The 23,016-nt window shown below is 33.4% G+C and overlaps 1 protein-coding gene across 1 annotated transcript in view; it reads left to right on the top strand.

Annotated features, from left to right (window-relative positions):
• LOC139482742 (E3 ubiquitin-protein ligase rnf213-alpha-like) overlaps positions 1–23,016 on the top strand; it is a 305,645-nt gene that overhangs the window by 213,239 nt on the left and 69,390 nt on the right. The window contains exons 51-60 of the mRNA XM_071266815.1: positions 729–917; positions 1,311–1,437; positions 6,229–6,402; positions 7,594–7,730; positions 16,441–16,657; positions 17,704–18,103; positions 19,603–19,750; positions 20,046–20,386; positions 20,735–20,901; positions 22,064–22,285. Of these exons, the coding sequence (XP_071122916.1) occupies positions 729–917; positions 1,311–1,437; positions 6,229–6,402; positions 7,594–7,730; positions 16,441–16,657; positions 17,704–18,103; positions 19,603–19,750; positions 20,046–20,386; positions 20,735–20,901; positions 22,064–22,285 (2,122 nt within the window). The remainder of the gene's footprint in view (positions 1–728; positions 918–1,310; positions 1,438–6,228; positions 6,403–7,593; positions 7,731–16,440; positions 16,658–17,703; positions 18,104–19,602; positions 19,751–20,045; positions 20,387–20,734; positions 20,902–22,063; positions 22,286–23,016) is intronic.

Below are 23,016 nucleotides of genomic sequence, written 5' to 3'. Positions count from 1 at the left end.
TATCTGGTTAAAATTTTGGTTTATGGCTTATCCTCTTCCGGTAATACCTCATACTTGAGTGACTTACTAACTCCCTTGTAAAGACAGGAGGTTTCTCCATTGAAAAAAAGTAAATATTAACCAAACAAAACTATTTACACAGCAATTAAAAACATTGCAATGAAGATGGGGTCACATCAACTTGAAAGTAAATAAACATGATCAGTATTATCATCTATTATGTGGTCTTTTTAAAAAATAATGAATACACATCAAAGTAATCCTTTAACTTAAATGGTTTCTGTATTTGTTTTCATTATTATATAGAAGTATATACCGTGCCATACATTATTATAACCCCCAAAACAAGCAACAATGTAAGCACAGATTGAGTATTAGTGTCAAAGGCTATGAATGAATCATTTGAATCCATACTGAGTGTCCTTTTTTTTGGTGACATTTTGAAAGAAAAAAGAACACTATCAGTAAATGTACAGATGTACACCTATTTTTTTATCTAGTGCCTCTCTGCAAAGCTGTCAAAGGAGATCGACTGAGAAAGAAAAAAAATTGCATAAAGTGTGTGAGCAACCATTTTAAAATTGGAACTTGGCATGTCATTCCCGTACAAATCAGGATTTGTAAAAATATAAAATAGATATAATCTTTGCCTAAATATGATATTTTCCTGCTTAACTTTGAAAATCTATCTAGCTGTCCTTCTTCACTCGTATGCTATATATTTGCAGATTGATTGTTGTTGCTGAGAAACATGTTGTTTATGAGAAATTTCCAATACCGCTTATTAATCGCCTGGAAAAGCATTTTTTGTCCATGAACACAATTCTAACCGGGGATCAGATTAAACTTACTTATGAGCTAACAGAATGGGTTAATAAGTTTTCAGCAGACAAATCTCCTCCACGTATTGGATACAGGTAGGTGAGAATTAACCAGTAAGACAGTAACGTTTCCCATGTTAGTCCTGTTGTTAGAGATTTTAGTTGTGATGTCATTTTAGTCACAACGCCATTTTAAAAAAAGGCGATCATCAGGTAATGTTTTTTTTTCTATCAAAGAATAATTAAAACGAAATTGTTATTGTGCTCCTTCCTATATTTTACTGGACTAATAAATATATATATTTTACTCAAAGTCTCATGACGAACAAAACCCTAAGAAAGAACGATCGTGTGAATGTTTGAAAATAAAAAAGTTAGAAAATAAAAAGTTAACGATTTTGAGTTTATTATTAGATTGATTTTTTGGGGATTTTTAAAAAAAATTTCTACTTAAATTGGGGACATAATTTTTCATGTAAATATGTTTAGGAAAACTGAAAGAAAGATTGGTGATGCATTTATTGGGTACCATGCTGACACATGTTCTGCTGTTATACATCATATTTGTGAGAAAAATAAATTCAATGAACTGGAAATTAAAACAAGAAAGGAACAGGTAATAACATTAGGATTTCTTTTATGGTTTGATTCTTTACCAGACTTACATCTGGATGTCCACATCAGAGTTTTATTATTACATTTGTGACTTTATTGATAGCTATTATATGTGTATATTCACACCTTCAAAAAAAGTAAACAAGATGTTAGTACAAGATAATAATTCTATCTGTTCTTCCTTTAATTTTGGATAAAGGTAGAAATAAAAACCCACATTCACTCCTTTGATTCATTAAATGAAATGTTTGATTTTTAGTTCAGTTCAAAATGAAAGCAATCTTTACCCCTTAGTGTTACCTGAAGCACTTCAAATTATCAGTATTATGTGTTGCTTTCAGGGAAGCTATAAAGCAAAGTTTTTTTAATTAATAAGTAAATATAATTTTTCAAAAGTTTCCCACATGTTGACTGTTAAAGAAATTATCTAACAGAGGTGACCATGAGTTTTGACTAATTGTTTTTGCCACTGTTCAATTCTCTTTTATAACTATAATTGAAAGCTACATAACTTGATTTTTGATACTTCTCATGTGCAACAGGTGTCATCACTACTGCTGAACAAGTAACTGCTTATTCTTCTGGAGCTTGTGTTCAGGAATTGACATTTGGTTGGATTTGTGTTGTTCAATCTTTTTTCTGTGAAGTGTTTTTTTAAACTGCTTGTCTTTTCACTTTTTGTCTTTTGGCCATGGTACTTTTTGTCCTTTACTTATAACTTTGATGGACCTTTGGTCATCATCTTTACTTTTATTACACACAAATATTAACTAAACAACTTCCTCAGTATTGAAATGACATGTGATGTTCGATATATGCTGCAAAAGGACAAAAAAACAATAACAAAACATTACACATACAACTAAAGACTAAGTAACAGGAACACAGACAAAAAACTGGGATGAACTCAGGTGCTACAGAAGGGTAAGTAGTTCCTGCTTCATGAGGGACACTATTGTCTAACATATTGCATGTAAAAACAATATGATCAGTCACATTCATTAATGTTATTATCATCAGAACAGGGAATAGATTTATCACAATATATCCAGAAATAAGCAGAACATATCTGTGGTCATTTGAGACTCTACTATTCCTTAACGGTCAACCAAATCATGATGGTGTCCATAAAAAATCATCTTTACGATTTGAATACAATAGCTTCATTATAATTAGTAACCTTTTATAAAGAATCATGATATAAAATGCATGTCCTGGAATATTGTTTCAACATTGAGATAATTACTTCATTTGCAAGAGCAAAAGCTGGAATATTCCAGACAGATATATGGGCAGTTCACAATTCACAATTCTATTTATAAAGTTCAATTCTTAACCAACACTCATTGTCAATTTCTAGATGTAAGCCAACATATGGAGCAAACTTCACAGTATCCTTCGATTTTTGGGATACGATTGCTGTCAAGCAATCTGTAGACTTTTACCGTTGACTCATGCTGCATTCCCTCACGTCATTCGTTTTTAAACATTCAGCAACATCTCAGATTCTTATGATTGTCTTGCTTTAAAAGGTAAAAATAAGCAAAAGGATTGAACATAAACAACTTTCCTGTAATGTTCTTCTCATAATCTTCAGGTGTGATATTTTCCATGACTTATATGCGTGTTTTTAAAAACACGGAAAATCAGAATTAAACAGTATTTATATTTAGTGTTTTTATAAATTTAGAAACACGTCACAGGGAATACCCCAGTTTTGATAACTTGCGAGAGTTCTCTGAATTCCGATCGATAATTCTATTTCTGTCATAAGAACTGAAGTGGAGTATTTCTATATTTTACCATTATGAAACTGATATTTGATACTGTACTCTCATGAAGAAATGGAGAACCATTCATCATATCATTTAATAAACGTTCTTGTTCCAAATCGCAAGTCGCGGTTTGTTTATGTATTAATGCGCATGCGTATAGTTTTCCTGATTTCAAGGGGTATCAGATTGAGTGATTCCCCGCTTCATTGATTAATTTGAAACTCATGGGATTCTTTCTATGTCTGTGCTATTGAGGGTTATTGTTGTTGCATAATTTTAAATCATATGCATAATTTAAATTAAAATAAATGCTTCATTGGAAAAATTACCTATAACACCCCTTCAGCCGAAATGGAGTCTTCCATATTATCGTTTCGAGTTGTCTCCATTTCTCCGGAAGTATTTGTCAAGAAAAATTAACTCGTTAATGCCGATAAACGTCGTATTGAATTAAGAACGATCTCATTTTAAACAGAGGAGTGTGTACAGAAAGGAGTCATGCCCTCTGACCCAAAGAAACTTCAATATTTAAAGAGTAAGAAATGGGATTCCTCCTAAACTGGTCCGCCGTTCTATATATAGCTTCGCACTGAAGGTCAGTGTAGCGATAAGTGAACACAACAGGGGTCCAGTTTAGGGTTCCTCCTAGAATAACGGTGATAAGATACAGAAGCAAGTTAACTCGTACCACGCCATTCGTACCAAAAAAGTTAACTTGTACCACTGGGAAGTCGTACCATTCAGAAAAATATATTAAAAAAAAATGATGTTTTATGGGTTGTTTGTAAACTTAATAAAAATAAAGTTGAATTACTTGAATTTTATACAGGATTTTAATGAAAATTTAGACAAAAATAAAGAATGTTTTTAAGCATTATTGTTTAAAGTGATCTTTCAAACTAGAACATAGGCGGATCAAGGGGGGTTGATTATAAAGGGAATCATTGAAGCATGACTGGAGCGGCCCCCTCTTAGGTCAGTCAGCGGGCCCCCCTTAGGAAAAGCTCTAGATCCACCACTCTAGAACATAATCCAGGCGCGGATCCAGAGGGGGGGTTCCGGGGGTTGGAACCCCCCCTTTTTTTGGACGATCAATGCATTTGAATGCGGACATGTAATTGGAACCCCCCCCTTTGTCCTGGGTTAGGAACCCCCTTTTTAAAATGGCTGGATCCGCCCCTGTAATCCAGAAGAAAGTTAAAACATTGCTTTAACTGTACCTTAAATTGAATATATATATATACAACTCGTCTAAACATCAACCCAACAATGTTAGATCTGTAAATTTGCTTTCGCAAATTTTTGGTTCTTCCCTCGCCGGGATTCGAACCCATGCTACTGTGATATCGTGACACCAAATCGCCTGCACTGCAGCCGTCCCGCTAGACCACACAACCACCTGGGCTCTCAAAAAAAGAGCTTTCGCTGGCCGTGTTTTACCTTTCCTCGTCAGTTTTAATCTAGCGGCGTACTACAGTACAGGCATGAAGATGTTTTTGTTACAGTTATATCCAATTTAAGTTAATTAAAAGTTAATTAAAAATATTGTCTATTGTCTATTGTCTATTAAAGCTGTAATCCATGATCGCAAATTGAATGCCATGTTTACAATTGTTGAAAGCCATGTGCTTTTTTGGTGGGAAAATTCCGGACCTCTTAACAGGAATCAGTTACATTTCATTGTTATTTATAGACAGTAAAAATAATTTTGGCAATCATTTTGACTAACTGCTAAGATTTAATTATTTATTTTTCTTATTCATGAAAAATAAATATTTTCTTCAGGTGAAACTGTTTTAAAATACTTTAATTATCTACATCTGCCACAGTATTTTCTATCCAATAGACAAGGAACATTAGCTACAAATTGGTCATTGTACTTTCAAATTATATACATTTTACAGACTTAAGAGGTATTGAGTGAAAGTAACGTATATCATGTATATTCATCATTTAACACCATTTAAATGCATTTGAATATTAATAAGTTGGTAAGTGTTAGCAGTGGTACGAGTTTGCTTTGGTACAAGCTTTTTTTTTTATTGGTACGAGTTTACAATGGTACGGGATAACTATAATTCGATAAAACACAATAAGTACATGGCTCATACACTTGTAACCGGGATTGGCTATTTTTAAAGTTGCAGTGACTATTCAGATTATTACATTTTGCATGTGCAGTTGAATTAGTTTTGAAAATAATACTATCCAGCTGTACCAGGGTTGCTGGACAAAAATGCTTGACACTCAGGGATGTTCATGCTTTTTTGCCGCAGTATCCTTGGATCTATTTTTTTCCTCTTTGATCTTTTCAATTTTGACCAAATCTCACGCATTTGATTAATGAAAATTTGGCAGAACTGCTATACCTGTGTCAATGAAAACTGTGGCAATCGTATCTCTCAGAGCATTCTGCTCTTTGGTAATTTTTTATGCCCCATTTATGCGCCTTATGTTTTCTGGTCTGTGCATCCGTACACCTGTCTGTTTATTGAATTTGTCTGTTTGTCTGTTCATCCGTTTGTTCGTCTGTCCCGCTTCAGGTAAGTTTTTGGATGAAGGTAGTTTTTGTTGAAGTTGAAGTCCTATCAACTTGAAACTTAGTACACATGTTCCTTTTGACATGATCTTTCTAATTTTTATGCCAAATAAAGAGTTTTGACCCAAATTCACAGTCCACTGATCATAGAAAATGATAGTGCAATTGGGTCATCCATGTACTATGGGCACATTCTTGTTTTGTGATATAGATACACTCAACATATTTAGCAAACTCAATGTGATTAATTTTATTAAGATAATTTTATAAAAAGTGAAACCAAAATTACATAGTTGTAACTCAAGTTAACCTTTGGTGAAGTCACTTGAATGTTGTTAAAAGTATAAGTATTGATTTCAATACCTATCATTTGTTTGAAAAGCTTAGATAGCATTAAGATTGAACTTGGGGTTACAAGTCAAGTTTTGGCTGTCATTAAAAAATCTGAAAAGAAAGACTACATTTTATATTTTATCAGATTATTAAAGAAGCAAAGTCTACATTGTTATGGAGTGCAGCACCTGCTTTTATTCTACAAAATGGACAAGGTGAAGAAATGGAGATGTATGCAAAGAAGCAACAGCATGAGAATTTAGCTGAATACCTTTGTACTAATTTAAAAGAAGAACGATATGATAGTATTTGTGCTCAGGTAAGTAAAAACAATATTTCAATAAATGATGATTGAAAAAAAAATTCTGATGGAAGAAATATATCAATAAATTAAACTTATAACTGAATCAGTCTGATTATCAGAATTTTGATTTTATTTTAGGAATCATTGTATCAAAACCTCCATATGGTTATGAGAAAATGTATGATAGCTATGCATTTGATAGTCCTTAAGGTTTGATATCAAGCATTTTTGTCTCGCCTTGACGGAGTCAAAAAGCGAGACATAGGTATGCTGTTTCCGGCAACGAAGTCAATAATGTATTTGTTTGTGATTAGGTCTAGTTGATGGTGAACCACAAGTGGTAGGTCAGTCATATTTGGCATGCAGTTGTATAAGCATTGGCACATCTCATTTCCATGGAGATTATTTGGCCCTGCCCCTTCAGTCATGGTCTATTGACTTGGAAACGTTTGCTTATTTTACATGTATTAGTATGTGATAAGGTCAGTTTATGGAGAACCACAAGTGGTAGGTCATGGAGATTATTTGGCCCTGCCCCGTCATGGTCTATTGACTTTGAAAATTTTTCAAAGTTATCATGTATTAGTTTGTGATTAGGTCAAATCAAAGGGAATCATTAGTGGTAGGTCAATGTTAATTGGTATTCAGTTGTATAAGCATTGGCACATCTCATTTACATGGAGAATATTTGGTCTAGCCCCTCAGTCACAGTCTAATGACTTTGAAACTTATCTTAGTTTACATGTATTAGTTTGTGATTAGATCAGTTTCAGATGAACTGCTAATGTTAAGTCAATGATATTTGGTATGCATTTTTTGGGGGTTTGCAAGTATTGTTTCCAAGGAGGTTATATAGCCCCACCCCCTCTTCATGGTTCATTGACTTTGAAACTTTTACATAGTTTTCAAGTTAGTGTTAGTATTTAGGTTTGGTAAGGACTTATAATAAGTCAATGGTATATGGTATGCAGTTGTATTATATATAGCATTGGCACATCTCCTTTACATGGAGATTGTTGAGCCATGTAACACAGTCTGGGTTAATTGACTTTGAATATTTCTATAACTTGTGTAAGATGTAAGTAATGCTATTTTGATTTCAACATTTGCATAATCAAAATTACAAAAACACGAGACATATCTCTGTGATAACAGTTTATTATTGTATATATGTTTACCATTTTATAATGTGTTTTTTCTTTGTAGATCACCACAAATTCCAGGATCTTTGCAGCATCTGAAGTAGAAGAGCTTTGTGAATTTTTACCATTAAGGAGGGAAAATGTTACTGTTTTGACTTTACAGCAGTTTCATACAGAACAACAATTTAGTAGAAAAATTAAGTAGGTTTAGATTTATCAAATTACAAAATGAGTACCTAAATTGAATTAAAGAAACTTGCCAATGAGACAACTTTCCATCATAGACCAAAGGAAGAGGATGTACATTGTACCACACAATATTCAATCTTCAACATAGAGAAAAATCCATACCATACCATGTACTGTAAATTCTTCAATTATTGTGAGGTTTTCATTAAGGCGAATATTGTGACTGGCTGAGTATTGCAATGACAAAAACTTCCACTCTGATATCTGATGCTTACATTTGTATGCATATTCTCTGTAAATTGCAATAATGAATAACACTTTTTTGTACACCTGACATTGAAAAATTGCAATGATAAATGCACAAAATAATTTCTGAATATTAAATAGTCAGCAATAAGACATGAGAAGACAAAATAAAAGAGAAAACCAATTGTTTGATTTATGTTGATTCAATAAACAAAACAAGTATGTTATCTAGATATTATTTAACCACAGACGATGGTGAACAGGTTTCCCTTGGGAGAGGATGATCTTTTATATCCTTCTTTTTCATACATTTATAACATAATTCATTGGAATATCCCCATCACTAAAAGCATTTAATATAATTAAGCTTAGTAAATCACATTTTAGCAACTTTTGTCCCTATTGCTGTTGATCTGATTTTTATGGCCCCGCAACGAAGTTGTCGATGCCATATAGTTTTACCCTTGTCCGAAATTCTGTAATTCCATCATTCCGTCATTCCGCAACAAACCATTATACTGAGAATTTTTCTAAACGCCTTCAGATATTGGGCTGATTTTTGGTATGATGAGTTACAGATCAAGATTAGGTTTCTTTCTGCTCCGCTAATTTTTGCCGAAATTAAGGGCTATAGACTTTGATAAATTGTTGAAAATCACAGTTATACAGACTTTTTTTCTGAACGCTTTCAGATATTGGGCTGATTTTTGGTATGTGAGTTATTCATGATGAGTTACAGATAAAGTATAACTTTTATCCCGCTCTGCTAATTTTTGCCAAAATTAAGGGTTTACAAACTTTGGAAATTGTTGAAAATCACAGTTATACAGACTTTTTTTCTATACGCCTCCAGATTTTGAGCTATACCGTGTGATGCGTTTTCAGATTCATCACTCGACAACTTCCTGTTTACCGAACACTTGTATGATTTTACACATGATAACCAAGTTAAAAATTTTCGTCACATTTTTCTCAGGAACTACAATACAAGGATTTCTGAAATTTGGTTTCAGGATTTATATAATTCAGCTATACCGTGTGATGCGTTTTCAGATTCATCACTCGACTACTTCCTGTTTACCGAACACTTGTATGATTTTACACATGATAACCAAGTTAAAAAATTTCGTCACATTTTTCTCAGGAACTACAATACAAGGATTTCTGAAATTTGGTTTCAGGATTTATATAAGTCAGCTATACCGTGTGATGCGTTTTCAGATTCATCACTCGACAACTTCCTGTTTACCGAACACTTGCATATTTTTACACTATTAATATTATCCACTTGCGGCGGGGGTATCATCCATCAGTGAGCAGTAGCTCGCAGTTTCACTTGTGGTCCATGTTTTACCATTGTCAAGTCAACATCTGGTTTTAAGAAAATGTGATTTTAAAAACGAAAGTTAAGTTTTTTACAAAGTCATTTTGCACAAATAAAAAGTCTAAGGCAGATATGAGCAGGCTGATGTGCACACTTTGAATGATGCACTGCCAATTTAACAGTTTACATCAGAACATCGTTCGTCTGTCCGTCCGTTCGTCCCACTTCAGGTTAAAGTTTTTGGTCAAGGTAGTTTTTGATAAAGCTGAAGTCCAATCAACTTGAAACTTAGTACACATGTTCCTTATGATATGATCTTTCTTATTTTTAAACCAAATTAGACTTTGTATCCCATTTTCATGGTCCACTGAACATAGAAATTAAAAAAAGTGAGTTTCAGGTTAAAGTTTTTGGTCATTGTAGTTTTTGATGAAGCTGAAGTCCAATCAACTTAAAACTTAGTACACATGTTCCTTATGATATGATCTTTCTTATTTTTAAACCAAATTAGACTTTTGACCCCATTTTCATGGTCCACTGAACATAGAAATTAAAAGTGTGAGTTTCAGGTTAAAGTTTTTGGTCATTGTAGTTTTTGATGAAGCTGAAGTCCAATCAACTTGAAACTTAGTACACATGTTCCCTATTGGTTGATCTTTTTACTTTTAAGGCCAAATTAGATTTTTTACCCAATTTTACGGTCCATTGAACATGGACAATGATAATGTGAGTGGGGCATCTGTGTACTTTGAACACATTCTTGTTTTTAGCTCACCTGGCCTGAAGGGCCAAGTGAGCCTGTCCCATCACTTTGCGTCCGGCGTCCGTCATCGTTAACTTTTACAAAAATCTTCTCCTCTGAAACTACTTGGCCAAATTAAACCAAACTTGGCCACAATCATCATTGTGGTATCTAGTTTAAAAAATGTGTGGCGTGACCCCCCAACCAATCAAGATGTCCGCCGTGGCTAAAAATAGAACATAGGGGTAAAATGCAGTTTTTGGCTTATAACTTGAAAACCAAAGCATTTAGAGCAAATCTGACATGGGGTAAAATTGTTTATCAGGTCAAGTTCTATCTGCTCTACAATTTTCAGATGAATTGGACAACCCGTTGTTGGTTGCTGCCTCTGAATTGGTAATTTTAAGGAAATTTTGCTGTTTTTATGCCCCACCTACAATAGTAGAGGGGCATTATGTTTTCTGGTCTGTGCGTCCATGAGAGATGAGAGAATGAGTGATGAGAGAATGCGAGAGAGTGAGACGTGTGAGAGCGAGAGCGAGAGAATGTGAGAGAATGAGAGTGTAATGAGAGAATGAGAGTGTGATGAGAGAATGTGTGATGAGAGAATGAGTGATGAGAGAATGCGAGAGTGAGACGTGTGTCCGTCCGTTCGTCCGTCCGTCCGTCCATTCGTTCGTCCGTCTGTCCCGCTTCAGGTTAAAGTTTTTGGTCAAGGTAGTTTTTGATGAAGTTGAAGTCCAATCGACTTCAAACTTAGTATACATGTTCCCTATGATATGATCTTTTTAATTTTAATGCCAAATTAGAGGGTTTACCCCAATTTCACGGTCCACTGAACATAGAAAAGGATAGTGCGAGTGGGGCATTCGTGTACTGAGGACACATTCTTGTTGGTTATTATCTTGAATATTATTATAGATAGAGATAAACTGTAAACAGCAATAATGTTCAGCAAAGTAAGTTCTACAAATAAGTCAACATAACCAAAATTATCAGTTGACCCCTTAAGGAATTATTGCCCTTTATAGTCAATTTTGACCAATTTTTCGTAAATTATCTTTTACAAAAATCTTCTCCTCTGAAACTACTGGGCCAAATTTAACCAAACTTGGCCACAATCATTATTGGGGTATCTTGTTTAAACAATGTGTGGCGTGACCCAGCCAACCAACCAAGATGGCCGCCATGGCTAAAAATGGAACATAGAGGTGAAATGTAGATTTTGGCTTATATCTCTGAAACCAAAGCATTTAGAGCAAATCTGACATGGGGTAAAATTGTTAATCAGGTCAAGATGTATCTGCCCTAAAATTTTCAGACAAATCGGACAACCTGTTGTTGGGTTGCTGCCCCCGAATTAGTAATTTTAAGGAAATTTTGCAGATTTTGGTTATTATCTTGAATATTATTATAGATAGAGATAAGCTGCAAACAGCAATAATGTTCAGCAAAATAAAATCTACAAGTAAGTCAACATGACCAAAATTGTCAATTGACCCCTTAAGGATTTATTGCCCTTTATAGTCAATTGTTAACAATTTTCATAAATGTTTGTAAATTTTTGTAAATTTTTACAAAATATTTTCCACTGTAATTACTGGGCCAAGTTCATTATAGATAGAGATAATTGTAGCAACAAGAATGTTCAGTAAAGAAAGATCTACAAACACATCACCATCACCAAAACACCATTTTGTCATGAATTTATCTATGTCCATTGTTAATATGCACATAGACCAAGGTGAGCGACACAGGCTCTTGAGAGCCTCTAGTTTCTAATCTAATGGTTGCATTTCTGTAAATATTGACAATGCAATTTCCCATAGGAACTCCTTTTACGGCTAAAACAGTACCACTTTTACTATGAAGTTTTGAAAAAAATCTTATCCTAGAATTGAAAGTTCATATGCACCACAATTTTTTTCAAAGGTCAAAATATAGGGCTGTGCGGCATATTTTCAACGTTTATATGCCCTGAACTTCTCAGAGTTTAAACTAACACTAATTTTCTTAACTACCCCTACCATGAATGAAAGGTTACCACAGATTTCAATGTAAACAATATGCACATGTAAATTTACTGGTAACATTCCCAAGTTATGTCTCTGTAAGATGGAACACAGAGAGCATAACTGGGAACCAGTATGTAAACAAAATTAATTTTCTATGAATATTCAAGATCTCCCCAAAAGAGGCGGGTTTTGAGAAACAGCTGTATTTACAAAGTGCAACCTATACAAACATTCATTCAAATAGAAAACTCTCTAAAATCAGTTTTTCTCACATTAATACTCATTTATCAGAATTATAGCCTTAAAGAAATCACTGCGTATACTCTAAGTTTTTTCTTTACTGTACATTTTATACCCCCTCCCCTGTTTCAATTTTTTAAAGAATTTGAAAAAAAAGGCTTTAATTATTGCCAGCTTACCCTATTTGCATATTTTCTCATAAAACCTAGAACCTGTTTAAAACTGTTTTGGTAACATATTGAAAGCATATCAGAATACTATAAATGTAATGTTTAATAGTCAATCATTACAACATTCAAGATTATATAAAGTATCCAATCCAGCCTCTGTATCCAGTCCACATCTTACTGTATGCCTATTTGTCAATTAAAGTACACATTTTCTGCCTCAAATGGTCAATTTAAAATTCTTGTCACAACAGTATTATCTGTAACCATATATCTGACACAATTTAGCTAATATATATACTAGAAGTGTTCAAACAAAGCCATATTTGCAATAGTTGTATGTATGCAGATACCAGTCTGAGATATAAATTCACTTTAAGCCTTTCGCGGCGAGTGTATCCTTAAGAATACACAATGCGCAGGGCGGATGTTACCCTTGAGGATACACGATGCGCAGGGCGAGTGTATCTTTCAGGATACATAAATATTGTCTCAATAAAAGCCGCAATTTTACACTATTCGCCGTTCTTAACAGTTGAAATCAATTTTATACAGATGACTGCTAACATCTGATTTTTGCATAACTTCCAAGCATAGTTATTGTTTTCTATATCAAGAACTTTAAAATCATAAAATCATAGCATTAACAACTTAAATTATTTGTTTTATGACCGAGGGGGAAGGCAATGTTCTCTATTTTTTGCCCCTGGGGCCTCAAATTTCCTAAATCATTCTGCTGTTTCTAGCAATTTGGAATATTTAGTACAAATTCAGGATAGAACACACTATTGTTAGTTTTGTTGAGGTATTTTTAAGCAGTTAAGCTGCTTTATGCGAGCACCCTAGATTTATGTTCTACCCAATAAATGCTGAAATATGTGCCACTTTTATTATCTGGCTGGCAATCATGTTATTTATAATTAATTGGACACTTTTTTCATACTTTTTATTCTGGAATATAAAAAATATTACCATAAAAACGTTAAATGGTCGTGGATTTACCCAAAAGTTTTGAAGTTGTACATAGGAAGTAGTGCTCGATAGAAATCCTTCTATAGTTTATTATCCCCTGTGCTGTTGGCTAAGATGTCAAAGAACAATTGTATGAAATATTTGATCGCCGAAAATATATAAAGATGAGTCGTTTACATTTCCCAAATAGCAAAAGTCGTAGGAATATTGTTTGTCATCGATACGTATAACATACGTCAGTAGTCTATTAATCAGCTGATATAAATTGGCGGCAATTTCAAATTACATAGAAGACGAAATTTACGTACCTTTTAAATTGGGAGGATTCTGATGATACATAGGCTTTATTATTAATCATTTTATTCATTTTTTGTCTGAAATGATTGAGATTATTTAAATCATCCTAATTTAGTACATGTAATCTTAAATGTATGCTCATTTGTATTCTTGTTAATATTATTCCGTTATCTCGCAAATGACCTCCTTCATGCTTGTCAAATTGTTGTTATTATAATTTTCTGATTGGTCGATGTCAAGGTCATTTTAAGATTTTAAGAGAATGTTTCACTTTGGTGTTACACAATGTAACATAATGCTACACGTGCTTTGATTTAGCGCAATGTGCTTCAATAAATATTGAAATTAAAACTTTAACAACTGTTTTCTAAAGGACGGCATTATTTAACTTCCAAAGTCGCATATTCTGTCTGAATCTGTGACGCGTATCACACCGTAATTGTTTTTGTTTTACAAGGACTTCGATTTCCGGTACAGAAAAATATGACTTTTTTGTTATATGTTTCTTTTTATAATTTTTCACATTTAAACACTCGTTAAGTGTTCTTGAATCAATTCTATGTGGTTCCTTCAGCAACTTTATGCTGGTAAACGATTTCCCCATGAAAATAATGTGAAAAGAAATCACATGATAGGATAAAAGGTAACAACTCAAGAGGCTCGAGAAACGTTTATGTTTTCAACAAGTTGAAGTTGCAAACAAGTTTTTCTTAATTTCTGCTATTAATTTACAGTTATTTAAAGTTTAAATAAATGTTTTTTTTTATTATGATATTAGTAATGGAAGACAGTTAAACCGTAATCAAGATATTTTAATTCAGTTATAATTTGAGACGTTAATAAAATGGCACTGGCTACGGTTACATGGAAATGTAACATTAATGGAAATATTATTGTTTATACACTGGAGACTAATTGCCAAAATGCAAAGTTGGGCGAGGAACCGATTTATTATGAATGTAACAATAATTACTGAGGCTACGGTTACATTACGCTGAGATTAATAGTAATCTCAGCATTACGTTATTGTCGACGTTATTGTTACATGAAAAACAGCAATGTACGCTAGATTTATTGCCAGTGCCTAATAAAATTGATAATGAAAATGGGGAATGTGTCATATAGACAGTAACCTGATCTAAGAGTAGACAACAGTCGAAGGTTCCAATGGATCTTTAATGCAGGGAGAAACTCCTACACCCAAAGGATTGCTTTTGCTGGCCCCTTTACATAATAACAAAAATGTATACTATTTCAACTAGTCACTTTGTTCCGGTGGAACTTTTAAATCAGAGGAAGAACAAAGTAACTAGTTAATAAGTTCCTCCGGAACTTTTCGGCTAGTGAGTTCTTTGCCCGGAACTTTTCAACGTCTGAACAAAAGAGCATTTACAATAACTTGGACATACACTAAAATCAGAAGTACATGTATACACAAGAAATTAAAATTTAAAAAAAATGTACAAAACAATTATGAAAAATAAATATGATATACAGCAACAATCACCACATTATTGGGTCCTCACTATGGGACAGGTGCATACAGAAAGTGGCAGCTTAAACATCTTAACTGGCATGAAACTCTCCCCTAACATAGGAGTGAACAGTGTATGTGTATAATCTCAGACATTGAATCTTTATAAATATAAATTGGAAATAACTTTTGAAAGTGGTAGGATTGCATAACATAAACATTACTGTACAAGCATTATTTGATACTTTAGAAATAGCTGAGATAAATATTTTGACAAATTCTTTACACTATTCATCTGAACTTGGCCAAGTTTGCCTTTGGGTTTTTGATTAACTGCCTATAGCACCCTTTGGTGCTTTGATTGTTTTTCTAGCTTGTATTTATTATGCTGTGGTGATAAAAAAAAAAAAGCAGATTTAGGTGTTGCGGCTTACTTTTGGGTTATCGAAGGACACAAACACCCCATGAATAATATTCAGGCAGGATCTATGAGTTTCAATGACTGCGAAGATTAAATATAAGCACTTCTTAACAATTTAACTTACATATATGCAAATATTATGAATTAATTTTGTATCCAGGACTTTAAGTAAACTATGCATACTGTAAACTGTGAATTTATGCTGAGTCATCATATCTAAAGCCCAGGATTCCATCAATCTTCATGAAATATTTATAAAACTTCATATTTGAGTTAATTTCTTTAAAATCTGTGAAATAAAGCAAATTTGATTAAATTCTGAATGTTCCCCTTTTTCACCCTATATAGTCAATCATTGGTATGGCCATCTGATTACCATAATTGCCTTTTGTGACTAAGTTTTAGGGATTAAAATCAGGATCAGATATAAAATGTTCGGCTGTCTCAAATATTTTTTGGAAGCCCTGGGCCATTCGTGTCGCTTCAACACATCTAGTTTAAAAAGTTTTTAAAGGTATTATTTGATTCCCTTTTAAGGTCGTCTAATTAATGAGTGTAATATAGTATTTGTTTAGCTGTTTTCTGTGTGATAAACATGTATATATATATTTCGAAGTTTAGTGTGGCGTCCATCATTGCTGAATTAGTGCACATTTTTTTTCAGGGGCCAGTGAGCTGAAGCACGTCTCCATGTGCGAGATTTTCTTGCTGTGTTGATGACCCATTGGTGGCCTTCAACTGTTTTCTGCTTTTTGGTCGGGTTGTTGTCTATTTGACACATTCCCCATTTCCATTCTCAATTTTATCATATAAATATTTTGCAGGTTGTGTGCAGACAGACCAACTAGTGTCGATTCTTTACTGCTAGTTCAATGTGAGTCTGGAGAACAGAATACAGAGCTGATAGCATGTGCCAGATACGCCATCCAAAGGGAACTAAAACTTTTAAATGACAACAGGAGACAATTTCCTACTAAAATCCATGTTGTAATCCTTATACAGCTGCCTGGTATAGCTCAGGGATTATTTACAGGTCATCAGGTATATTGAGGGAATATCACTTCATTGTCTGCTATCATTAAAGTTGTTTTATCAGGATTAATTAGAGGTGCAAGATTAATCAAGCAATTGTATTTATTGTGCCTATTCTTGTTCCATTTGGTCAAAATGCTTTTGAAAACATCACAAATGTATTTTGACTTGCAAGTCAATAATTCCACTTTAGTTAAACCCATATTCATGTAACCCTAACTGGACATTGAGCTAGAAATAGGTTACACATGCCATAAGTGTTTTCAGGTATTAAAAAAATATGAATGTCAACCTTGAAATGGGAAATAAAAGAGCATCCATGAAGAAAAAAAACATCTTTGACTGATTTGGTCCACAAGAAATAATTCATATTTAAGTAAAATTATGTTTTTACATTTTTTTGATATATGACATGAAGTCATGCTGATATATTTTATGCATAGTCCATATATAGTCCATGCATTGTTATTTTTTATTTTTTTATTTTATTTTTTTAATTATTTTTTAATTTAGATTTATGTTTTAGTATGTTATGAATCATATGAGAATTTATGTCAAATTAGTGATCATGATTTTGACAGCTAATGCCCCTTTAAACATTAAAAGAGGGGTGTAAGATACCAGAGGGGCATTCAAACTCATAGATCGAAAATAAGCTGACAACGCCATGGCTAAAAAAGAAAAAAGACATACAGACAAATAAAAGGTAACACAAGATACAACATAGAAAACTAAAGACTGAGTAAAACGAACCCCACCAAAAACGGGGAGTGATCTCATGTTCTCTTGAAAGGGTAAGCAGATTCAGCTCCACATGTGGCACCTGTCAATGTTGCTCATGTTATTACAAACCCGGTAAAAAGTCTAATTCAGTAGGTCACATTCATGGAAAGGGAACGAATTTTCATATTAATGATGAAGAATAATCAAATTGTGCTGTTTTTATGACTTTATTCAAAGGAGAATATCTGCAGGTTCGTGTTTGTAGTCTTGAGATGGCTATATTGTACAAAAGAATTGAAATTGCTAATAATGTATTATTTTTGAACTTGCAGTGTGGTTTATGGCAGTCTGTTCACATTGATGACATTAGAATCTCAAAGATACTCCCATCAGTATTTGACATGTATGGAAAATCTGCCGGTGAAATACTATCTGGTGGAAAACAAAAGCATGAGTTAGGATCAGAGACAAATGTTTCTGGTGAAAAACCAGCTAATGAATTGGAAGTGATGATGTTGAAGCAGATTCATGAGCAAGACATTAATTTTAAACAAAGATCAATTGGTTCAGCTCATACACTTGGTTTTAAGAAGAAGAATATTGATGTCAATCAATTTGTAATGAGCTGTATTCATCCTGCTGCTTTACCAAGTTTAAGAGATATTGATACAGACACGTCTAGGACAACAGAAAGACTGAAAATTCTGTCAACAACATTGGAAGATGCTTCAGGTATTTCATTGCATTTATAAGACAAATTTACAGAGGAAGTTTTGTAATGTGAATTCCTGAAAGATTTATCCTTATAATGTTGGCATATATCTCTGCCAAAGCATAATCATTTTTGTCAAGCCTGCAACTTTTGTTGCAGAAAGCTCGACATAGGGATAGTGATCCGGCGGCGGCTCCGGCGGCGGCTACGGCGGCGGCGTTAGCTCACTTCTTAAAAGCTTTATATTTTAGAAGGTGGAAGACCTGGATGCTTCATACTTTGTATATAGATGCTTCATGTTACAAAGTTTCTGTCAGTCACATGTCCAATGTCCTTGACCTCATTTTCATGGTTCAGTGACCACTTGAAAAAAAAGTTCAAATTTTTTGTAATGTTGAATTCTCTCTTATTATAAGTAATAGGATAACTATATTTGATATGTGCGTACCTTGCAAGGTCCTTATGTCTGTCAGACAGTTTTCACTTGACCTCGACCTCATTTCATGGATCAGTGAATAAGGTTAAGTTTTGGTGGTCAAGTCCATATCTCAGATACTATAAGCAATAGGGCTAGTATATTCTGTGTATGGAAGGACTGTAAGATGTACATGTCCAACTGGCAGGTGTCATCTGACCTTGACCTCATTTTCATGGTTCAGTGGTTATAGTTAAATTTTGTGTTTTGGTCTGTTTTTCTTATACCATATGCAATAGGTCTACTATATTTGTTGTATGTAATGAATGTTAAGTGTACATGTCTAGCGGGCAGATGTCATGTGACCTTGACCTCATTTTTATGGTTCAGTGGTCAAAGTTGAGTTTTTGAGTTTTGGTCTTTTTATCTAATGCTATATGCCATTGGTCAACTATATTTGGTGTATGGAAATATTTTATGATCTTTATGTCAGTCGAGAAGGTTTTATTTAACCGTGACCTCATTTTCACGGTTCATTCCACAGTGTTAAGTTTTTGTGTTTTGGTCTATTTTTCTTAAACTATAAGTAATGTGTCAACTATATATGTTGTATAGAAGCATTGTTAGCTGTACCTGTCTGCCTGGCATGGTTCATCTGACCTGGACCTCTTTTTCAAGGTTCATTGGTCTTTGTTTAGTTATCTTGGTTAATGTTAAGTTTATGTGACAGTTGTAATAAAGCTTAGCTTAATACTTAGGACTATCAACATAATATCAATGATTAGTATAGAAGGCGAGACATTTCAGCGTGTGCACTCTTGTTAAAACAGTTTTATCTCTTTTTATCATCACTTTTCATTCTTCTTTTATAAAAAAAACTGAATTCCAATACTCTTGTAAATGTGTTATTAATTATATTATTGCCTTGCAGGCTGCTCATTACCTATTCAGTGAGATAACTTAAATCTGTTCCATCAATAAATGTTTTTCTTTTGAGTTGACAGCCTCTTGTTCTTGAAATGTAAACAATAATATTTTTTCCAGTTTAATTGAGATATTTGATTAAAAACACATAAAAGTATAAAACATAATGCTTTATTACAGAGAAAGGCCAGAAATTATTAAATGCACTTGCTCAGCATACAACTAGAATTATTCAAGAAAGAGAAGAAAGTCATGAAGTATTGTCTAAAAACTGGCTGTCTGTAGAGGCATGCAAGTTGGGGAACATAAACAGAGCTGGCACATTCAGGTAAGGATTCCTTAATATTATTTATATTGAATGACAGACATTGGTAATGACCTTTTTTTCAATTTTACATTGAGAATATATAATACAGCTTATTAGGATTTGGTGATTACAATAAACTTTTTCCTTATTTTTGATGAACTAGGTTTGTAGAAAACATAGAAATATTAGCAGTCTCGGTTTGTCTGTCCTTCTGTCCATCCATCAGTACCGCAAATTAGTTTTCCAGACTTTTTTCCTTCATGCTTGTCACTCATGTTATTTATGTGGATGAGCTTGTATATAATTTTTTTAATAGGAAATATGCAAACCAGTACTTAGAATCAAAAGTGGTACAAGTATTGGCAGGAATTATCTCCTTCATAGATACAAACAGAAACTTAGACATTCTTATAATGAGGAATTTACATGAATGGCAAAGTCAGCTCTGGTTAAGAATTTTCACTGATGTAGAACTTACTGGATTGAAGTACACAGCAATAGTGTCACCAACACAGAATCATGAGCTACAAGAAGTAGAAGTTAAAACAACATCAAAGTCTGGTTTAGCTTTTTCTTCAGTTTTGCCATTTTCCTGGCTCATATTTAGACAGATTGATGAGATTTTGACAACTGCTAGAGAGTCGGTGGAAAATAAAGGTAAGGGACATAACCAAAGATATACATAATATTTTGATACTGAGACAAATTTTAATGAATAGTGAAAACGCCATTAAAAATTATGATTATCTATTCTATTTCTTAATGAAGTTGTGAAAATGTATTTGATGAAAAACTGGAGGAAAAATATCAAGGTTATTAAGGTATTGCTTTTACTCCAAACAAAAAGCTTTGCTTTTATTCAATTTCTTGGGAAGATGTGATGTATAACAGACACTACAGAATAGAATAAGAAAGAACACTTTCCTGAATCATAGTTGCATGAATTTTATTTTACTCTTGATTATTTTCATATCTATCAAGTTTTTTCTTTTTACAATTATTTAGATGATTTTATGGCTGTGGTTCTGAAAGCATCAGCTATTTTCCAAGCTTTACCATTAGGACAACTATTGTTAGATACACAGGAAATTGGTAAACAAGAGATTTTGAAATCTTATTATAAAGATTTTATTCATATGGTTTATCCTGTCAAGTCTGTGGAGGAGTGTGATGTGAGTATATTTAATACAATGACTGGTCATTTTATGGTTGCATTGGTTAAACACAAAAATATAGAAGTTTTAATCAAATTTCTTGCAAATTGTCGAATCAACTGTGATTATTTTCACAATAAGCTGTTTAAAAAGATATCAGGTGTTGTTGAAACCAAACTTGCAAAGCTGAAACTATAAAGTATAGTCTTAAAAAGCAAGCGGTTTAATTTGTAAAGCAAACAAGGAAATAGCCTTGGGTAAAATTTTAACTTAACTTGTCCTTTTGCCAGAACATTTGTTAACACGTGTATGAAAAAAACAAACATATATGAAATTATCAAAGAGAGCAGAAAGATACAAAGGATTACTCAAACTCATAATTTACAGACAAACTGATAAGCCATCATTTAAAAAACAGAAAACAAGAACACAAAAAAAAGATTGAGCAACAGGAACCCTACCAACAATCATTGGTGATCTCTGGTGCCTCAGAAGATCAACAGGTCCTGCTCACGATGTGGCAATCTTCATGTTGCTTGTCTAAGTTAAAATTTTGTGATGTCACAAAAGTGGTCAGGATTTCAATTGGACAATATCCAGCCTTGTCTGTGAAAAAAATATTCCATAATTATAGATTATCGTTGATCATCTCAACGAGATTGATTTTCTCGCTTGAGCTGGTACAGCGAAAGTGAGAAAAGCAATCGAGTTGAGATGACCAATGATAATCTGTTTATCGCTATTTTACCTATGACGACGTTGTCAATTTCATGTCAATTTCGTTAGCAACGCCACGTGGCCTCCCTAGTTTCTAGCAATAATTTTTCCATCTCAAGCGAGAAGCATGATATGAAAATTATCACAAAAAAAGATCAAAAGAAAAATGCACAAAATAGCGATAATGTTTAATACACTTGTGATCGCATCATAACTTTTCCCCCAGAAAACTATTAAAACTAGGACTGATAAAACTAACAAACTTTGGTAGTGGTCAAAAGATTTGCTGCTATCTGGCATTTATGTTGCTAATTTTACTGTGATTAGATCAGAGAAGCTTGTCAATAAGTCTTACAAAACATGAGAGTATTATAATGGATTGAATTGATACTTTTTCCAAAAATATCTTTTAAAATTTGTAGAAATTGATTGATGGAAACATTAATTATATTTCTTATTGTAGCTCATTTGTGAGAGTATTGACACCGGATGTAGGAAGATGTTGAGAGGAGAATATGGCAGGCTTTTATCAACAATGTTTGGTTGTCATTTGGTATTCAACATTTATGACACTAGATTTAGTAACTTTTCTCATATTGTCTGTGTATGGCCAGACTGCAGTAAAGCTGTATTGAAATTTATGAAGGACAATCACAATTGTAATCTGGTAACCAGTGATGAAGTTGTAAGTTTAGATTTTGAAAATTTATTATACCCCCGCTTTAAAAAAGGGGGGTATACTGTTTTACCTCTGTCTGTCAGTCCATCCGTCCCATGAATATTTTTCGTCCCATTTTTCTCAGGAACTACAATACAAGGATTTCTGAAATTTGGTTTCAGGCTTTATCTAAGTCAGCTATACTGTGTGATGCGTTTTCAGATTGATCACTTGACAACTTCCTGTTTACCGAACACTTGTATGATTTTACACATGATAGCCAAGTTGAAAATTTCCGTCACATTTTTCTCAGGAACTATAATACAAGGATTTCTGAAATTTGGTTTCAGGATTTATATAAGTCAGCTATACCGTGTGATGCGTTTTCAGATTCATCACTCGACAACTCCCTGTTTACTGAACACTTGCATATTTTTACACTATTAATATTATCCACATGCGGCGGGGGTATCATCAGTGAGCAGTAGCTCACAGTTTCACTTGTTATTACTGCTTTATACAAATTCAGGCTTGTTGGTCCTTAAATTAGTCATGTCTCTTCACAGATTCAAAAATAGAAAATAAAAATCTTCTTATAGTACAACAGTCCCAGTTTTAGCTGATTTTCAACCAGAATGGTACAGAGCATAATATTATAAGGCTATTTGAGCTATTGTCATAGTTGGTGTCCATTATAAACAAATATCTTATCTGTAAACACTAAACCAATTTAGTAAATAGTATTCAGGGTATCTAGT

This window comes from Mytilus edulis, chromosome 1, assembly GCF_963676685.1.
Source record: "Mytilus edulis chromosome 1, xbMytEdul2.2, whole genome shotgun sequence".
Taxonomy (NCBI): Eukaryota; Metazoa; Mollusca; class Bivalvia; order Mytilida; family Mytilidae; genus Mytilus; species Mytilus edulis.
Note: the sequence above shows the minus strand (reverse complement) of the source record. Positions and strands in the feature narration are given on the sequence as shown.